Source organism: Gobio gobio (genome assembly GCF_949357685.1).
Source record: "Gobio gobio genome assembly, chromosome: 15".
In the NCBI taxonomy this organism is placed as follows: Eukaryota; Metazoa; Chordata; class Actinopteri; order Cypriniformes; family Gobionidae; genus Gobio; species Gobio gobio.
The window spans coordinates 470,362-490,951 of NC_137108.1; the positions used below are offsets into that span (position 1 = coordinate 470,362).

General features: G+C 43.2%; 1 protein-coding gene across 1 annotated transcript in view; it reads right to left on the reverse strand.

Moving 5' to 3' along the window:
• Positions 1-3,513: 3,513 nt before the first annotated feature.
• The window catches only part of mboat1 (membrane bound O-acyltransferase domain containing 1), a 34,492-nt gene continuing 17,415 nt past the window's right edge, over positions 3,514-20,590 (reverse strand). Inside the window, exons 7-13 of the mRNA XM_079836423.1 lie at positions 20,294-20,486; positions 19,592-19,784; positions 18,188-18,291; positions 18,003-18,067; positions 10,089-10,221; positions 6,913-7,064; positions 3,514-4,304 (exon numbers count right to left, since the gene is read on the reverse strand). Of these exons, the coding sequence (XP_079692549.1) occupies positions 4,181-4,304; positions 6,913-7,064; positions 10,089-10,221; positions 18,003-18,067; positions 18,188-18,291; positions 19,592-19,784; positions 20,294-20,486 (964 nt within the window). The 3' untranslated portion in view covers positions 3,514-4,180. The remainder of the gene's footprint in view (positions 4,305-6,912; positions 7,065-10,088; positions 10,222-18,002; positions 18,068-18,187; positions 18,292-19,591; positions 19,785-20,293; positions 20,487-20,590) is intronic.

A 20,590-nucleotide genomic window follows, 5' to 3' on the forward strand; every position in this document is an offset into this window, starting at 1 on the left:
GAAGACTTGTGTTAGCAACCAAAGGGTTGGAGTCGAGGAGAAACTGTTTGTGTAGCGCTTTTCAACACTTTACAGAAAGACACTGTTATGCCTCAATGCCTTACGCTTTTTGAAGTGAATAACACTGATGATCTCTGTGAGTGGGTGGGAAATATTAGGCAGCAAGTGAACATTTTGTTGCGTATGGGGCGGCATAGAGTCAAAAGTAATGATTTTAGTTAGCAGTCATTTAAGAGACAATGTTGAGAAATATTTCCCGTTTCACAGACGAGGCTTCAGTCTCAGACTAAAATACATGAGCTGTTTTAACTAAAGTATATCTTATAATATATCAGAGGCATTATTGTGATGCACACCAGTCATGTTGTTTATAAGGATCATCTATAAAAACTCTGACTGAACTAAGGCCTAACCCCGGCTTAATCTAAGCCCTGTGTGTGAAACCGGGAAATGCTGACGTCTCTGATTAGCTGTATTGTGATGTTATTCATTATATTCATTCATATGTGGTTGAATATTACTTATATCATGGAGAAGTTTTTGGTTGTATCGTCCACCTCTAAGAAGTGTTCAAACTAAAGTCAACACATAATGACATCAGTGGCAAGGAATGAGAGAAAACCGCTTTCCTCTGGATAAACCGTTCAAACAAGATCAACTTAAACATTAACAACACGTGCCTTTGAGGTGAACGGGCATTATTTTGTAACTTTGGGTACTTTCAACAGGCCCGAACATGACCTTAGTGACTGTGATGGATTATCCGAATTGAAGGGTAGACGATAATATTGGGTTGATATGATCATATATGTCTTAGTTCTAATAGACAGTCCAGTTGGAGATCATCTATAGAGCCACACCACAGGAAGACATGACGCTTGAGCTCCAGATATGATCACGACTGCTCCAAAGGCTAGGACCTTTCCACTCCACAAAAGGAAAGTAGATTATTAAAAAGTTCTTCACACTAAGACAAAATGGTTCTTTTATGAACTGATCACTGAAAGGTTCTTTGGGGAACCGAAATATGGTTCTTCTCTAGCATCGCTGTGAAAAAACCTTCTTTTATTTTTAAGAGTGTAAGTGTACAATTAATTCACTTAGGGCAAACGCATGAGCTGAAACACTAACTTCTAAGTGTGTTAAGTCATGTGGTTGATGAGGAGGGTGTGCTGTCAGTAAATCATCAGGCACTGGAGCGGAAGCACAGCTGGGCCATTCATGAAGACAAACACGAGCACATTTCCCTCAGAATGGCTGAAAAACAAGAAAATGACCGTTGTGGAGTGACCTATTATAAGTCCAGACTGTCCCGTCTCTCTGTTGGCCTGTTTGTATGGGTTGCCTTGGTTACTCATCACATGTTCTTTTCTGCGCTGGTGTTGGAGCTGAGGAAGGCTGTGCTTTCCCTGAAACCAGAATACTAGAAACATAATCCAATTATTTGTCCTAGATTTGTATGTAATCCCTCTAAACACACTCATGTGTTAGAACACGCAGTTTTCTGAGGGAATGTACAGACACTGATCCACCCAGAGTAAAGATCCCCTGAGCAGAGCTGTCCTGGAGCTCATGAGCAGATGGGTGTGTACGGGTGGGGAACCGCTCAGTGTTATGCCTGGTACTGTAGGATATGGGCTGTCCAGACGAAAGAGGACCAATCGAGGTGATTTCAGTGGATGTGGCTCCTAAACGGTGGTCCTACGTGGTACAGCGAGAGAGGGTCAAAGAAGCTTGTGACAGTGTCAGGAATTTAGCATGATCATCTCAGTGTGCTACGTCTACCGACCAGCCAATAAAACTACCTCATGGCGTATCGATCAATGTAAGATGGTGCTAAAACTTGACATGGCCTCTTCGCCCTAGCCATGACTGTCAATATTCTCCTCCTTCGCTTCCTCTTCTTTATCAGCGCACAAAAGTGCCAAAGAGCGATTCATCTTGCTCTGTTTACCACTAGCACATGCTGATGGCGTTTTATTCTTCTATACTAACTTGTGTTGTAGCCTACGGTTCCTCAGCGTACCGTCTACATGCCATACCCACGTTTATTAGATCCATGTGGTACAGTTATTACTGAAGTCAGTCATGGCCGAAGTTCATCTTTCTTCATTTCCTCTGGAAGAATTGGACAATTTTCAGCACCACACCGGTGAAAGAAACCAGAAACTTGCAAAACACACCATCAACATTATATATATATATTTTTTTTTTAAGAATATGGGTGACCAAGCAGTTGATGAGTCCCGTGTATTTCCATAGTATGGAAAAAAAACAACAAGGCTGAGAGTCAGCGGAAGCCAATGGGGCGTCACTCCTGGAGGGAATGTAGACGCATAACTGTGTGTTCACACCACCGCCAGCGAGAGCGTCAAAGTGGCCGGAAGTCATTCATTTTCAATGGGAGGCGCTGCGCGTCTTGGACGATTTGGGCGTCGAGGAGAGCTGAAATCAGCTCAACTTTATGGTAATGAGCTATGACGCGGTACGGCGGCAACCAATGGGAATGTAGAAGTGCTCCGCTTGAGAGGATCCCAGAGGACACAGTCCTGTAAACTTTGGTTCCGACCACAATAGTTCCCAAGCAAAATAGAGGAGAGGTTGATCATTGCTGTGACGCATTTGATAAGAAGGCACGCAACACTATTTTTAGACAACATTTTCGCTCTGGAACGCTTGTTTTTCAGCGGGAATGCAATTAATTTGCTCAAAACAACATCGACTTGACCAATAATGCTGCACTTCAACCAGGACAGTTCTTGTAATGTAAGATGCACACAAGTTAATGTTAATGTTAATTAAAGACCAAGGCTAGCAAACGTCTCCTATAAACTGCATGTTGAATTTAGACTAGCACTTAACCATGAACAAAAACGCCACACCACACAAATGGCTTTTAAATGGTTTATTTTGTTAGCAAACATGTAACTATAATTGTTGTTCTTTCCATCGATCTGCTTTTTTTAACTTTCACATCTAAATAATTTCATGAGGTTAACTTATACGGTTATACCCTACCTGTGGTCAGTCAGCACAAACACCGATCAACATGATTGTTTGCTTTGGCCGCTTTAAATAAAGTTTAAAAAAAGACCAAGCATTCGATCTACGTCAGAGCGGCAGCGCGTCCACGAATCTCTCTACAGCGTCATTGACAGAGCGGCCAGAGCGAAGTTTGACGCTCAGTAAGAGCGGGTGGAGGTCGGAGGCCGACTACTCTTCTGTGGGCAAGCATCAATGTCTTGAGCTTGAAGCCAGAGCAGAGATAAACCGCGGTGTGATGTCTCACTGAAGGCCAGTCGAGCGGCGGCGTTCAGGTTCAGTTGTAGAGGATTGCACATGATGGAAGAGCAGAGCAACAGCCCAGCCTGGAAATGACGAGGGTCTGGACGAGAAGCTCGGTCGGGAAGGACCTGATCAAACCTGCACAACATGACCTGCTTACAGTCAGAAGATATTCTGGTCCCCTTCTAGTTAGTAAAGTGCACACAACACATTCAATGCTCATTAACTCATTCAAAAACATGTTTATTTAGGCATCACCTTCCACAACACATATATTCTTCACTTCATATTTGCAGCAGGATTGTCATTCATTAATCAGCCATTATGCATTTACTACACTGTGATTTCACTGAAAATGGACATTGACACAAAACTAAGACATTATTATCTACACACTAGTATGAAAAATGCAAAAAGAAAATAAGGAAATCGAGCGATTCTCTCTTGGCATCAGTTTAAAGTGATCATGCAGTTATATCCAAAATAAATTAGGAAATTTTGTTAAATTATTTTAAAAGACCATTAAAATGGGCAGCATTTTTGAACTTAGTAAAGATGTCACATATTTGCCCCATAGTGGGCTGTACACTATTCAAACTGTGTGTTCCCGTATTTGTTCTCCGGCTGGTTTTGTGTAAGTGTGTGTTCAGCTTGAATAGAGTGCATCTCTGGTGTGTGTTTGTGTACAGCTCAGCGCTGGCCTGAGAGCAAGGGAAGACCCAGACCAGCCTTTTTATTTTGTTCACACAAAGTTCCCTTTGTCTGTCAGTGCCTCTGCTCTCTCTGTCCACACACACACACACACACACACACACACACACACACACACACACACACACACACACACACACACACACACACACACACACACACACACACACACACCAGAAAGGGTTCAGTCCTCCTTCACATTATTGTTGGAATGCCGGTCAAGTCTTTCAGGCTTGAAGGCCCTGGGTTTGCTGGGCAGGAGGAGCACAGCCAGAATGCTGATGAGATGCACATGAAAGTACATCGATCTGAAGGACAGAGAAACCAAGAGATGAACAATACCAGAAAAACCACATCCTGAAAGTGATAGCATCCAGAAACATCGTATAAGATCCGTCATTCGTCACTCATTCAATACTTGAAAAGTGAAAATAAAGATGCATGTTTAATAAAAACATTTTCACGAAACTAAATGAAAATGTTTAGTGAAATGTTTAAGAGATTGTTAATTTAGTTGTATAGATGTGTGCATACATTTTGATCTCATGTCACAAGTAATAATCTCAAGATTTTACACGATTCTTTTGTAGTGTGGTTTTTGGTGAAGTGAACTAAATTAAATATCGTCACCTGTGCATCGCTTCTTCTCGCCGCTGTTTCCTGATGGTTTATAGAACGATTACTCAGAGTCGTCTCAAAGAACAACACAACAGCGAGCGCATTGCGTCACATACTTCACATACGCTTTGGATAAAAAGCGTCTGCCAAATGCATAAATGTAAGCTCTGGTGAGAATAGGGTCGGTGTAGGGAAGGGCTTTAGGCAGAGGACAAGTAATGTTCCAACAAGGGAGCATCCATTTATGATTTTAATAAATATAATCATATACACTTAATATGTTATCATGGCTTGTTATGACCGACGGCTATGATTGTTGTCTCACATGTCCACGAGCAGGCTGAGACGCCGTCTGTGGACGGTTCATGTCCTCATTACGAGAATATGACCATGGCGACATTGTGATCGCGACTCTCCTCGTGAAGGATGGAGTCTCCGCCGCTGTTCCCAGCCCGGTTCATCTGCACCGCTATACCCGCCAAACGGCCATCGAAGCGGCCCTGCACTACTCCTTCCCCCGGAGGAGGGCCGGGCAGAGAGTCTTTTGTGTCAAATCTCTTCCACTACATTTTCAAAAAAACATCAGTGTCCTCAGTAGGGATGGGTACGCGAAACCCGGCATTAAATGACAAAACTATGAAAGGCCGCAATACCGATAAGAATCTCTGTATCATTCGTTCAGTCGATTTTTGATGTAATATTGAAAGTTGAAACATGAGAAACAGCTCGTTTTTTTTTTAGAAAAACAAAAAACAAAATTTCGACTTGATTTTTCATTCAGAGGTAGAAAAATGAATTAACAGTTTGAATATTCGATTTCTCCACGTGGGCAGGAATTATGTGCCCCTTTCTGCTGATTGGTCAGCCGAAGATCAAACTATTCCATCATCGGTTCTTCCTCAGTTCCGCACAGCAGAATAAAAGTCCTGCGCTGCTACAGCTGTACAGATTCTTAACGCGTTTATTGAAACTACATTTCATAATTTTCTCATCAAACAACCAGACTAACGAATGGCTCGACACAACCCGTCCTGGGGCAGAGTCTAGACAGGGCTTTCGTCTGTGCAATTCACCTCTTTGCATCAGCTGGCAGGATATATGACGGCTGTCATAGCCTACCTTGGTTAAGTAAATATTACATATATATATTAAACACTAATGCAAAAAGGAAAGAATAATGCGTTGCAACCAGAAAAAATGGAGAACAACAGATATTAAAATACATACTCTTCTTTTTTTATGATTTTTTCCCCCAAAAAAATTTCAACTTTCAATATTAAATCAAAAATCGACTGAACGAATGATACACGGATTGATAAGCTCCAACGATATCGGTTCTGCTGACGGTACTGGAGAAATGAAGAAAATACACTTACTATTTATTATTACTTTATAGACATTATCTTGCAGCACAGCTTCCTTCCCTTCACAGTGTAATAAATACATATAAATAAAGCATTTTAATTTATTTATCTTTTTTTAAATATGAATTATTCCTGTGGTAGAAAATAGAAAATGTGGCACCAAGAGCCCTTGGGTTTGCTTTAACCTGTATTGTAATTAATACTCATTTATATTTTCCTTTGAGCTAATAGCTTCAGAGGAGATATCTGATGTTTATAACCATGTGATGTGATGTTTAATGTTCTGCTGTTATGTGGCCGGCGGGACATGCCAAAAACAGAAACCAAGCAACCAGACTTATTACTTCTGCATCAGTGGACATATACAAAGTCTGCAAACAGTTCCTCGTGTCATCTGCAGAATCATCTATGGGGTCTACGGTACAATTATTCAAAATTCTTCATTGCATGCCATACTTTTACTCTGGTACGATTTCAGATTTACCCACTCCTAAAAGATCAAGCATAGGGTTAGTTCTGGCAGCTCGCATCAGCTGATCCACGTCTGCCTATAGGAACATCAAGCCTATCACATCATCCCAGTATAAAGTCCATTCAGGATTATCTGCAGCTTTAATGAGCGGCAACGAGTTCCTCCTCTCGTCCAGTCAGGATTGGCCTTCGGATATTCCTCTTCGAAACAAGACTATTTTAAACATGAAATATATCTGCAGTTCATTTATGTTCATTTATGTTAGTTCTGTTCTGTGTACCCTAAGGCCGCTACTGTCCCTGCTCTTATCCATGCTAGGCGGCCCAGAACAGAACCAAACTGTATGCTAATTGTCAATCATCTTTGACGATAGTGGTCCACATGGGCAGTTCTTGACCAGAACAAGTTGCAACGTGGACCAGACTGTATGCCAAATGTCTACACAAAAGGCTGATCCTTTACCTGTAATACTGCATGGTGGGCTGGACGGCCAGCAGCAGGAAAGGCATGACCGTATAGCAGATCGTCATCTGAGTGGCAGCCCAGGTCACAACATCATAGCAGATCTTCAGCTGGCGAGAACACAAGAAATACTGCCGGAAGTTTCTGCGCACCTGAGGACATCAAACCAAACAAAAGGCAACAGTGAGTGAGTGAGTGGCAGAGGAGGATAAGCAATAAAGTGATTCATAGAAATGTGTTTTGTGAGGAGAATGGAAAACGGATTTTTTTACTTTTGAACAAAAGTCTAAGTGGTAAGAAGACAACCAGGCAAATCCAATTGTTCTGTAAAATCGTATATATTTTGATGATTTATCTGGTCAGATATAAGAAAGGCAGCACCTTGTATAAACATGCGTCTCAAAAGCATCTCCTCTCCTCCATCACACCCTACACCAGGGGCGATTCTAGGACGGTCATTATAGGGCGGCTCAGCCTCAGTGAGGGTATGAAAAAAAATGGCTGTTTTATTATTACTTATAAAGCAAATATTAATGCCTTATTCTGCATGACCATATTGTACATCCCTTAATCATTCAATGTAGGCAGGTTTATAATCACTGAGATCCCAAATGTGAGGTAGTTAGGGGGTTAACATTTAGATTTCTATGATCTGCACATGTGCATTTTAAGATATTCTGAACGCCAAAAATTACATAACATTAACTTGAAAACCATGTCAGTGAGCATATATGACTGATAAAGTTCGTCAGTGAAGACTAAACATATGTTTAACGGCTATTTATGTTTTTTAATCATTTTCATAATACATGTTAATTTACTGAAGGCTACCAGGAAAGGTAACTAAATTTATTAAATTCATTCACAATATGCACACATTCATTACTAATATTATGCCCAATACAGGCTGAAAAAAGCTGAACTTTTTTATTTACTGAAAGCTACAAATGGAATTATATTAATTTACAATATGCACACATTCATTACTACCAATACTATGCCTAATCTGAAGAAAACGGCTTTGTTAATATTTCTTGTTTGTTAATTAACGGTCCTGCAGATTTGCATTATACAACATTAGGAAGATTAGAGCCTTCCTATCTGAGCAGACCACACAACTACTGGTCCAAGCTCTTGTTCTCTCCAGACTGGACTACTGTAATGCTCTTCTAGCAGGCCTTCCGGCATGCACTATCAAACCCTTGCAACTGATCCAGAATGCAGCGGCGAGGGTGATCTTTAACGAGCCGAAGAGAGCGCACATCACGCCTCTCTTCATCAGACTCCACTGGCTACCAATAGCCGCTCGCATTAAATTCAAGGCACTGGTGCTCGCCTTCAAAGCAACCACTGGCTCTGCACCAACTTACCTTAACTCGCTTGTTCAGACATACACACCCTCCAGGAGTTTGCGTTCTACCAGTGAACGACGCCTTGTGGTGCCATACCAGAGAGGCATCAAATCACTGTCACGGAGCTTTTCCTGGACTGCCCCCACCTGGTGGAATGACCTGCCTATCTCAATTCCAGCAGCCGAGTCTGTAGCCATTTTCAAAAAACATCTAAAGACGCATCTCTTCCAGCAGCACCTGACCAATCGAGAATAGCACTTAACATTCTATTCATTTTTCTGTCTGTCTAATTTATATAAAAAAAATAAAAAAAATCCTGTGTGTTCTGTGTTAGATTAACTGAGACTTGTTACAGCACTTGCATACTGTAGCCTCTGACTGTTGTAGTTGCTTCTATTGCTCTCATTTGTAAGTCGCTTTGGATAAAAGCGTCTGCTAAATGACTAAATGTAAATGTAAATGTAAATTATATTATAAATTACATTACACAGGCCTATTTCAATTAAAAATGGCGAAATTAGACTGAAGTCTAGCCTGAATATTTTTGTCATGTGTTTAACATTTTTGACCTAAAGAAGCAGCTCAAATATGAAGCGTTTAGTTTAGCTTTACTAACCCTAATCTCTCACTTGACGTCGAGTCGCGCTGTTAAGATTCGTGCTCAGCCTCAGCAGCTTCTGTGAACATAAAGCCCGCCTACTCTGATTTGATTGGTTTTCTCAAATATGTTGACATTGACGAGCGGTGACAGACCAATGAGAGCTCAGATCAACACACACACTTCTCTGCTTCTGACGTGCGCTCTGCTCGCCTCCCACCAGTTTCATATGTTATAAAGGTTAATCACACATTTTTTAGGGGGGCTGGGCAGAAGTTTAGTGAAGCTCCCCTAAAATGGGCCAAGTGACACCCATGCCCTACATCCCTTTCATGGGAGTGGCTTCTCATAATGAGTATGTGTTAGGGGAGTGGGCATTGAGTAACTGCCTTTACTTCCTGGCCCTTGAAAGTGTTCATCACACTGCTGTCTATGGAGGGGTCAGAGAGCTCTGGGGTCATCAGAAATATCTTCATCTGTGTCTGAAGATGAATGAAGGTCTGACGGGTTTGAGACGACATGAGGAATTAATGACAGGATTTACACTTTTGGGTGAACTAACCCTTTAACATGTAATGGTATAGCACATTGAAACACTATGAGCGTTTTCCCCATTGTATCACACACAGTTTCACAGCTTTAGGTCAACGTTCTCCTTGGTCTCTTTGCCTCTGCCATGATGTCCGGACGGATAGCTCCTCTTCACTAAAGCTATGTTGACTAAACCTCCATACTCCAAAACAGACGTTTGGAGAGAGTGTGGTACAGAAAGAGAAGCCATTTGCCTTATTAGAAGCCAGTGTACCATCACAATGGCAGAAGCTTTAGGTTTTAGACACAGCCAGAGAGAGAGAGAGAGAGAGAGAGAGAGAGAGAGAGAGAGAGAGAGAGAGAGAGAGAGAGAGATTTGTTTGCAGTGTTTTTGCAGCATGTGACAGAGAATGCAGTGCAAACACAATAACACAAGTTAGATGTGAACGGCATAACAGTGATGCAGGTAAACCAGTCACCTGCAGTGCCTTTAAAGGAGAAATGGAGAGAATCTGTGTGTGTGTGTGTGTGTGTGTGTGTGTGTGTGTGTGTGTGTGTGTGTGTGTGTGTGTGTGTGTGTGTGTGTGTGTGTGTGTGTGTGTGTGTGTGTGTGTGTGTGTGTGTGTGTGTGTGTGTGTGTGTGTGTGTGTGTGTGTGTGGGTGTGTGTGTGTGTGTGTGTGAGAGAGCGACTCACGGTGCGAGCTGCTAAGGTGATGGGTATAGCGGTGATGAAGGTAAAGTAGTATCCTGGGTAAACTCCATGCCACATGGCCGACAGCACAAATGTGAGTGGCATGCGGTGACACGGCGCTCGATCATAGCATACACTGGAGCAGAACAGAGGACAGCATGAGAGAAATGCCACTGAACAGATTCATGCTAATACACATACACGAAATACATTTATGGGCCAATGACGAATAAGGGTTTTAAGATAAAAAAATAAAACAAAACAGTTTTAAAATGCATTTTTATGTCCAAAAAATATATAATATTGGTTTTACAGATTTTAAGACAGCATTAATTCATTATTAATTATTATTGAACAAGATTTCAGATTTTACCACCCAGAAAATGTCAGGTAGGGCGACCATATATTCATTTAAAATAATATACATGATATACAATATACATATGAATGTCTAAAATGCGTATCACATGGTAAATTCCCTTTCCTTTTCTTTATGTATTGCCCTTTTAGTCCAATTCATATAAATGGACACTTTTCTATGTGTTCAAACACCCAATTTTCCATAAGGAGTTTTTATGTTTTGTTTTTAACTGTAAAAATTATTTGTATACATTATAAAACGGTTTACAGTTATATTTATTACTTCATTTTGCAATTGCAGTGGGAATTGACACGTTTAAATGTAAATTTGCTGGTCGCACCACCCAACATTTCAAAACTCAATTCACATCTAACAGGCATTTACTTGGACACCTATACAAATGTTTGACCATATGCTCAAGGTTATACATAGGCTACATGTTTTAAATCAAATACACATTTGTATAATAACAACCCATTTTCTAAGTTTTCCAGGGGTCATACCCCCTGACATGATAAGTTGAATCAACCTCATCATTACTCAAAAATGACATTTGGAGAAGTAAATTTGGCCCCACTTTATATTAGGTGGCCTTAACTACTATGTACTTACATCAAAAAATAAGTACAATGTACTTACTGTGTTCTAATTGTATTGCAAAAAACCTTTGCTGATATTGAGGTGGGATAAGGGTAGAGTTAGGGACAGGTGTGGTGGTGTGGGTAAGTTTAAGGGTAGAGTTAGGGACAGGTGTGGTGGTGTGGGTAAGTTTAAGGGTAGAGTTAGGGACAGGTGTGGTGTGATGGGTGAGTTTAAGGGTAGAGTTAGGGACAGGTGTGGTGGTGTGGGTGAGTTTAAGGGTAGAGTTAGGGACAGGTGTGGTGGTGTGGGTGAGTTTAAGGGTAGAGTTAGGGACAGGTGTGATGGTGTGGGTGAGTTTAAGGGTAGGGTTAGGGACAGGTGTGGTGTGATGGGTGAGTTTAAGGGTAGAGTTAGGGACAGGTGTGGTGGTGTGGGTGAGTTTAAGGGTAGGGTTAGGGACAGGTGTGGTGGTGTGGGTGAGTTTAAGGGTAGGGTTAGGGACAGGTGTGGTGTGATGGGTGAGTTTAAGGGTAGAGTTAGGGACAGGTGTGGTGGTGTGGGTGAGTTTAAGGGTAGGGTTAGGGACAGGTGTGGTGGTGTGGGTGAGTTTAAGGGTAGAGTTAGGGACAGGTGTGGTGGTGTGGGTGAGTTTAAGGGTAGAGTTAGGGACAGGTGTGGTGTGATGGGTGAGTTTAAGGGTAGAGTTAGGGACAGGTGTGGTGGTGTGGGTGAGTTTAAGGGTAGGGTTAGGGACAGGTGTGGTGGTGTGGGTGAGTTTAAGGGTAGAGTTAGGGACAGGTGTGGTGGTGTGGGTGAGTTTAAGGGTAGAGTTAGGGACAGGTGTGGTGGTGTGGGTGAGTTTAAGGGTAGGGTTAGGGACAGGTGTGGTGTGATGGGTGAGTTTAAGGGTAGAGTTAGGGACAGATGTGGTGGTGTGGGTGAGTTTAAGGGTAGAGTTAGGGACAGGCGTGGTGGTGTGGGTGAGTTTAAGGGTAGAGTTAGGGACAGGTGTGGTGTGATGGGTGAGTTTAAGGGTAGAGTTAGGGACAGGTGTGGTGGTGTGGGTGAGTTTAAGGGTAGAGTTAGGGACAGGCGTGGTGGTGTGGGTGAGTTTAAGGGTAGAGTTAGGGACAGGTGTGGTGGTGTGGGTGAGTTTAAGGGTAGAGTTAGGGACAGGTGTGGTGGTGTGGGTGAGTTTAAGGGTAGAGTTAGGGACAGGTGTGGTGGTGTGGGTGAGTTTAAGGGTAGAGTTAGGGACAGGTGTGGTGTGATGGGTGAGTTTAAGGGTAGAGTTAGGGACAGGTGTGGTGGTGTGGGTGAGTTTAAGGGTAGGGTTAGGGACAGGTGTGGTGGTGTGGGTGAGTTTAAGGGTAGAGTTAGGGACAGGTGTGGTGGTGTGGGTGAGTTTAAGGGTAGAGTTAGGGACAGGTGTGGTGGTGTGGGTGAGTTTAAGGGTAGAGTTAGGGACAGGTGTGGTGGTGTGGGTGAGTTTAAGGGTAGGGTTAGGGACAGGTGCGGTGTGATGGGTGAGTTTAAGGGTAGAGTTAGGGACAGATGTGGTGGTGTGGGTGAGTTTAAGGGTAGAGTTAGGGACAGGTGTGGTGTGATGGGTGAGTTTAAGGGTAGAGTTAGGGACAGGTGTGGTGGTGTGGGTGAGTTTAAGGGTAGAGTTAGGGACAGGCGTGGTGGTGTGGGTGAGTTTAAGGGTAGAGTTAGGGACAGGTGTGGTGGTGTGGGTGAGTTTAAGGGTAGAGTTAGGGACAGGTGTGGTGTGATGGGTGAGTTTAAGGGTAGAGTTAGGGACAGGTGTGGTGGTGTGGGTGAGTTTAAGGGTAGAGTTAGGGACAGGTGTGGTGGTGTGGGTGAGTTTAAGGGTAGAGTTAGGGACAGGTATGGTTGGATGGGTGAGTTTAAGGGTAGAGTTAGGGACAGGTGTGGTGGTGTGGGTGAGTTTAAGGGTAGAGTTAGGGACAGGTATGGTTGGATGGGTGAGTTTAAGGGTAGAGTTAGGGACAGGTGTGGTGGTGTGGGTGAGTTTAAGGGTAGAGTTAGGGACAGGTGTGGTGGTATGGGTGAGTTTAAGGGTAGAGTTAGGGACAGGTGTGGTGTGATGGGTGAGTTTAAGGGTAGAGTTAGGGACAGGTGTGGTGGGATGGGTGAGTTTAAGGGTAGAGTTAGGGACAGGTGTGGTGGTGTGGGTGAGTTTAAGGGTAGAGTTAGGGACAGGTATGGTGGGATGGGTGAGTTTAAGGGTAGAGTTAGGGACAGGTGTGGTGGGATGGGTGAGTTTAAGGGTAGAGTTAGGGACAGGTGTGGTGGTGTGGGTGAGTTTAAGGGTAGAGTTAGGGACAGGTGTGGTGGTGTGGGTGAGTTTAAGGGTAGAGTTAGGGACAGGTGTGGTGGTGTGGGTGAGTTTAAGGGTAGAGTTAGGGACAGGTGTGGTGGTGTGGGTGAGTTTAAGGGTAGAGTTAGGGACAGGTGTGGTGTGATGGGTGAGTTTAAGGGTAGAGTTAGGGACAGGTGTGGTGGTGTGGGTGAGTTTAAGGGTAGGGTTAGGGACAGGTGTGGTGGTGTGGGTGAGTTTAAGGGTAGAGTTAGGGACAGGTGTGGTGGTGTGGGTGAGTTTAAGGGTAGAGTTAGGGACAGGTGTGGTGTGATGGGTGAGTTTAAGGGTAGAGTTAGGGACAGGTGTGGTGGTGTGGGTGAGTTTAAGGGTAGGGTTAGGGACAGGTGTGGTGGTGTGGATGAGTTTAAGGGTAGAGTTAGGGACAGGTGTGGTGGTGTGGGTGAGTTTAAGGGTAGAGTTAGGGACAGGTGTGGTGGTGTGGGTGAGTTTAAGGGTAGAGTTAGGGACAGGTGTGGTGGTGTGGGTGAGTTTAAGGGTAGGGTTAGGGACAGGTGTGGTGGTGTGGGTGAGTTTAAGGGTAGAGTTAGGGACAGGTGTGGTGGTGTGGGTGAGTTTAAGGGTAGAGTTAGGGACAGGTGTGGTGTGATGGGTGAGTTTAAGGGTAGAGTTAGGGACAGGTGTGGTGGTGTGGGTGAGTTTAAGGGTAGAGTTAGGGACAGGTGTGGTGGTGTGGGTGAGTTTAAGGGTAGAGTTAGGGACAGGTGTGGTGGTGTGGGTGAGTTTAAGGGTAGAGTTAGGGACAGGTGTGGTGTGATGGGTGAGTTTAAGGGTAGAGTTAGGGACAGGTGTGGTGGTGTGGGTGAGTTTAAGGGTAGGGTTAGGGACAGGTGTGGTGGTGTGGGTGAGTTTAAGGGTAGAGTTAGGGACAGGTGTGGTGGTGTGGGTGAGTTTAAGGGTAGAGTTAGGGACAGGTGTGGTGGTGTGGGTGAGTTTAAGGGTAGAGTTAGGGACAGGTGTGGTGGTGTGAGTAAGTTTAAGGGTAGAGTTAGGGACAGGTGTGGTGGTGTGGGTGAGTTTAAGGGTAGGGTTAGGGACAGGTGTGGTGGTGTGGGTAAGTTTAAGGGTAGAGTTAGGGACAGGTGTGGTGGTGTGGGTGAGTTTAAGGGTAGGGTTAGGGACAGGTGTGGTGTGATGGGTGAGTTTAAGGGTAGAGTTAGGGACAGATGTGGTGGTGTGGGTGAGTTTAAGGGTAGAGTTAGGGACAGGCGTGGTGGTGTGGGTGAGTTTAAGGGTAGAGTTAGGGACAGGTGTGGTGTGATGGGTGAGTTTAAGGGTAGAGTTAGGGACAGGTGTGGTGGTGTGGGTGAGTTTAAGGGTAGAGTTAGGGACAGGCGTGGTGGTGTGGGTGAGTTTAAGGGTAGAGTTAGGGACAGGTGTGGTGGTGTGGGTGAGTTTAAGGGTAGAGTTAGGGACAGGTGTGGTGTGATGGGTGAGTTTAAGGGTAGAGTTAGGGACAGGTGTGGTGGTGTGGGTGAGTTTAAGGGTAGAGTTAGGGACAGGTGTGGTGGTGTGGGTGAGTTTAAGGGTAGAGTTAGGGACAGGTATGGTTGGATGGGTGAGTTTAAGGGTAGAGTTAGGGACAGGTGTGGTGGTGTGGGTGAGTTTAAGGGTAGAGTTAGGGACAGGTATGGTTGGATGGGTGAGTTTAAGGGTAGAGTTAGGGACAGGTGTGGTGGTGTGGGTGAGTTTAAGGGTAGAGTTAGGGACAGGTGTGGTGTGATGGGTGAGTTTAAGGGTAGAGTTAGGGACAGGTGTGGTGGGATGGGTGAGTTTAAGGGTAGAGTTAGGGACAGGTATGGTGGGATGGGTGAGTTTAAGGGTAGAGTTAGGGACAGGTGTGGTGGGATGGGTGAGTTTAAGGGTAGAGTTAGGGACAGGTGTGGTGGGATGGGTGAGTTTAAGGGTAGAGTTAGGGACAGGTGTGGTGGTGTGGGTGAGTTTAAGGGTAGAGTTAGGGACAGGCGTGGTGGTGTGGGTGAGTTTAAGGGTAGGGTTAGGGACAGGTGTGGTGGTGTGGGTGAGTTTTAGGGTAGAGTTAGGGACAGGTGTGGTGGGATGGGTGAGTTTAAGGGTAGAGTTAGGGACAGGTGTGGTGGTGTGGGTGAGTTTAAGGGTAGAGTTAGGGACAGGTGTGGTGGTGTGGGTGAGTTTAAGGGTAGAGTTAGGGACAGGTGTGGTGGTGTGGGTGAGTTTAAGGGTAGAGTTAGGGACAGGTGTGGTGTGGGTGAGTTTAAGGGTAGAGTTAGTGACAGGTGTGGTGGGATGGGTGAGTTTAAGGGTAGGGTTTGGTGTAAGGGAAGTGTCAACTGTGTAATTACTAATGTAACTACAGAAATTAATTACAGACGTAATTACATGCAGGTATTTTTTAAATGTAAGTACAATGTAAAAACATCTATGTACACAATAAGTGGAAAGTATCAAATGATTAATTAAAATGTTAGTACATAGTAGTTAAGGCCACCTAATATAAAGTGGGTCCGTAAATTTTTTGGACAAAAGTTTTAAGTAATAGAATAGTTTTGAAATGGGACTGATACACCATTTTCCCTCATTTATAAGGAATTTAACGTAAAATCATGCCAAACTATTTGATTAAGAATTTTACTGAGAAAATTAACCTTTTATTGCTTGTACGTTCGGACGGTCGTACCACCTGACATTTTTGGTCTTTGAAACACCATAACTCAAAAAGTCAATTGATTTTTCAAAAAATGAAATGGGTTTCTTATCAAGGAAATATTCTAGATCAATTTGATTTATGACATGTATTTATTAAAATTCTTTTTAGGAAAATAATTAATTCGGACACAAAAAATACATGTCATGTCATGGACCCATATACAGTATTGTAATATTATATCATAACTGTATTCTTTTTGGAGCAGGGTCACTATGAACTGGCAATGTATGGAAAGAAGCTGTGTAAAAATAACAAACTTCAACAACTCATTAGATAGGAGAGAGTAGACGAGACAGGAGAAAGAGGAACAGGAACTGTGCTGGATGTCGGAGCGCTTCCCACACGGATATGGCCACACAACTATTGTGTTTTAAAGCAGGAGTTATCAAACTGTTACTGGAGCTTTATGGAGTTCAAGTGTCAGTAGTTAATGCTATGGGTGATTCTGCCCTGGAGTATTACTCTCTGAAACCAGTACAAGATCACACCATTGATTCTTGGAGGGGGGATTATGGGTGGGTTGTTTTTCAGGGGTTAGTTCCAGTGAAAGGAACTCTTAATGCTTCACCAAGACATTTTGGACAATTTCATGCTCCCATCTTTGTGGGACCAGTTTGGGGACGGCCCCTTCCTGTCCCAGCATGACTGCTCCAGTGCTCAAAGCGTCTCCATAAAGACATGGATGAGGAGTTTGGTGGAGGAACTGGAGTCCTGACCTCAACCCGATAGAACAGCTTTGGGATGAATTAGAGCGGAGACTGAGAGCCAGGCCTTCTCGTCCAACATCACAAATTAAGAATCCCCATAAACACACTCCTAAACCTTGAGGAAAGAAGAGCTGGAGCTGTTAGAGCTGCAAAATCCATATTAAACCCCACGGATTGAGAATGGGATGGTGTTAAAGCTCATGTGCAGGTGAAGGGGCGGCACAACACTTTTGGCGATATAGTGTATTTCCACCTCCATGCCTGTATTTATTCAGTTCTCAGTGTTCCCAAGGGTGTGGGAAAGAGCAGAAGTTCTCCAGGAATAGGGATTGATGGTTTGATGGCTTCTCCAGAAACTGTTTCCTGGTCACCGATATCAATGGAGGGTTCCAGCCCATTTTGGATCGAAGAGGTTTGAACTGGACACTGAGAAAGTCTCACTCAGAGCATTTTGTTCTTATGTTCATCCATTGGGTTGGTTCATGTCAGTGACTGTCACAGAGGAGATTCTTGAGATTCTCTGTCAGGTGTGAAGGTGTGGCACACTGAGAAGAATCTGCACATTCCTGATCTGGGGCCAGTTGCATAAACTTAGCCATTATGTTTAGACTGTGTCTTAAGAACTAGTTTGACACACTAGCAATTAGTCAAGAGGTAATCAGTCTTACTTTTCTGCCCTTGAGCAAAGCCCCCAAAACCCCAAATTCTTTCCCAGCACCGCAGAGAACATGTGTCCACTGCTCCGGGTGTGTGTGCACTTGGATGGGTTAAATTCAGAGGACAAGTTCTGACTATGGGTTGCCATACTTGGCCTTCACGTCATGCCACTTTTTCGACTAGGAATCGGAGAGAACATGAGTTTGTTCTTAAATCGGTAAGTGTGACGGACAACAACAATTGCTTAGTGTGACACCTGCATCCAGACTGAGTGGGCTAGGTGGGCTTTATCTGTATAGACCATCACTCCTGAACACAGACCCACAGCATCAGCTACAGACAGACTGAGCTACAGATCGCCTTCTAATTCAGTGGTTATGTTTATAACGGAGAAACTCGTCCTTGTCTTGACTGGATTGGGGGAAATATTCTGCACTGGTTCAAAACTTTTCAATGATATTTTCTTGTCAACAGCAACAGATCAGTTGACTAATATAGAACTATAACATTTAAAACGTACCTTTTCAGCCAAAGAGCAGTCTGTATATTCCAGTTGTCGAGAAATGATTTAAAACTTGTCGCTGTCTGCAGACAGAGAAAATATATGTTTTATAATTCAAGGTATGCAAGCTCCACTGTGGCATCAGAGAATGCAGAAGTGAACACACGGTTTGCATGGCCTGTTTAGTAAAGTAGTGAACAAACCTCAATCTCCCAGATGTGAACGTTGGAGACGAGGTCCCAGGACACTTCTCCTCTCTCGTTCACACCGCTGACTCCAAACCCCGCCGCATTGTGGACGGCATCCGCTGCAAAGGGAGACGATGTGCATTTACTATACAGCGCTAGACCTTCTAGATCATGTGTAAGGACACCCACACTAATACATTTACAACACTTTCCAATCGTTCATTCTCTCGGCAAACACAAAGCCACATCGCTTGAGCCTAACCAAGCAACTGAGCTTCGCTCAAACGTATGAAATGACTAAAGCATGAAAGCGGAGGAGTGTTGGAGTGTTTTGATGCAAATCTGTCACACCTGATAATGTGTGAGAACACCTTTCCATGACTTTCCAATCGTTCAGTGGTGGATTTGTAAGCAAGAGACCAATTTATCAAAATAACAGATTTAAATGATTATCCTTATAACATACCAATACATGTCTCCAACATTTAACATCAGTTGTGCACTACACAAAGAATATCTATCTGAAATAGACCCTTGCAAAACTAGAAAAACTTCAAGTTGTTTTGTGTGGATGGTAGAAGCACTCTCTCCTATCCCAGCTTAATGTGGGTAAAGCACCCTAACCAGACAAACACAGCCAAAGGGGCTCAACCCATGCCGTGAATTTGGACTGGACAATGATTTGTTTGTCTGACCAATGACAGAAAACCAGGGAAAACCTCTTTTTAGTCATTAGTTTTGAACTTCCATTTTGTGATACTAGTGATGCAGAAATTACAGGCTTCATTTTTAATCAAAGCCTGAAAAGCACACATTTAAAATGGCCGGACATTGTTCTCTATGACTATAGGAACCCTGGTATCTGCCATTTGGCTGTATACACTGCAAAACATGCTCTTCTTACTTAGTATTTTTGCCTTGTTTCTAGTTTAAATATCTAAAAAGTAAAATGAAATAAGATATTTTTTCTTGTTTTCTGGGGAAAAAAATCTAAATGAAGTGAGTTTTTGCTTAAAACAAGCTAAATTATCTGCCAGTGGCGTGAGAAAAATAATCTCATTTATGTTTGGGAGAGTAACACGAAACAAGATTTCAATCAGAAATAAGATTATTTTTCTCACCCCATTGGCAGATAATTTTGCTTGTTTTAAGCAAACCCAGGAAACAAGAAAAAATATCTTGTGTCATTTTACTTATATAGTAAATACATCTTGATTTAAGAATTTTTTGATATTTAAACTAGAAACAAGAAAAAAATACTAAGAAAGAAGAGCATTTTTTGCAGTGCAGTTAGTTTTAATATTTTGGAACAGACCTATGTTTTTCTGCCTACAATACATTACAAGAAATAACGGATAACATGTTCTCCTTTCAGCCAATCACACTCAGGTCTCAGGTTTCTGTCCCCCGTCTGCTTACCGAGGGTCCATGCAAAGTAGAACTTGGGTCTGGCTGCCTGGATGGAAATTAACGCATAGGCCAATCTGGAAACGAAAGAGGCCTCGCTGACGAATCGCGGATCCACATTGTACGTTATGGGGAACGCTTTGGTGATGATGAAGAACCAGAGCAGACAGCAGACGCACACAAGAAGCTTATTAATCACAGTCCTCTGTAGAAGAACAGCAGGAATTCATCTCAGTAGACAAAATGAACACAAGAAGTTTCCAGGGAAATGTGCACGACAACCTAGCGATGTTGTAGTATAATCACCCTAACACTTTCTAAGCATTGATTATTTGATCCTTACAACATATAAACATGCCACAAATTAAACAAGTGAATGAGTATTTCACCAAGCAATTAATATCCTGTCATCTTGTACTCGCGCTCATATCTAAACCTATAAGACTTCATTGGAGTTTAGCAGAATGTAAAGTTTCCATACAATGAGGCTTTAAAAATTACAAAAAAGTCAAATAAAAAGGTTTTGTTTCACAAAAGAAGTTTTAATGGCATGATGGTGTTACTTTTAATGATGGCAGAGTTTCATTGTTGGTGAAGTATTCCTTTACATGTTCACATTCACTCTCACAATTACTCTTATACTGTGTGTGAGTTAATGTGTTGGGTGTCCAGTCCTGCGTGAACAGCTTTATTTGTAAAGTGTGTGTGTCTCACCACAGGCGACGGCTCGGGCACTTTATCCCAGCCGTTCTGCTGCGAGCGGCTGTCTCGGACTCTCTTCAGCCTGTGCTCCACATGCCGGCCCTTAATAAACTCAATGTAGTCTTTATAGATACAGCAGGGGCCCACCAGGATACTCAGGAAATTTATATTGTAGCTCAGGTACTCCAACAGCGATGGCCTAGAGCTGTACATGGAGGAAACAGACGGGAAATACATGACTTATCTAAACAATAGGAATGTTCCGGCCCCACTTTATATTAGGTGGCCTTAAGTAAAAATACATCAAAA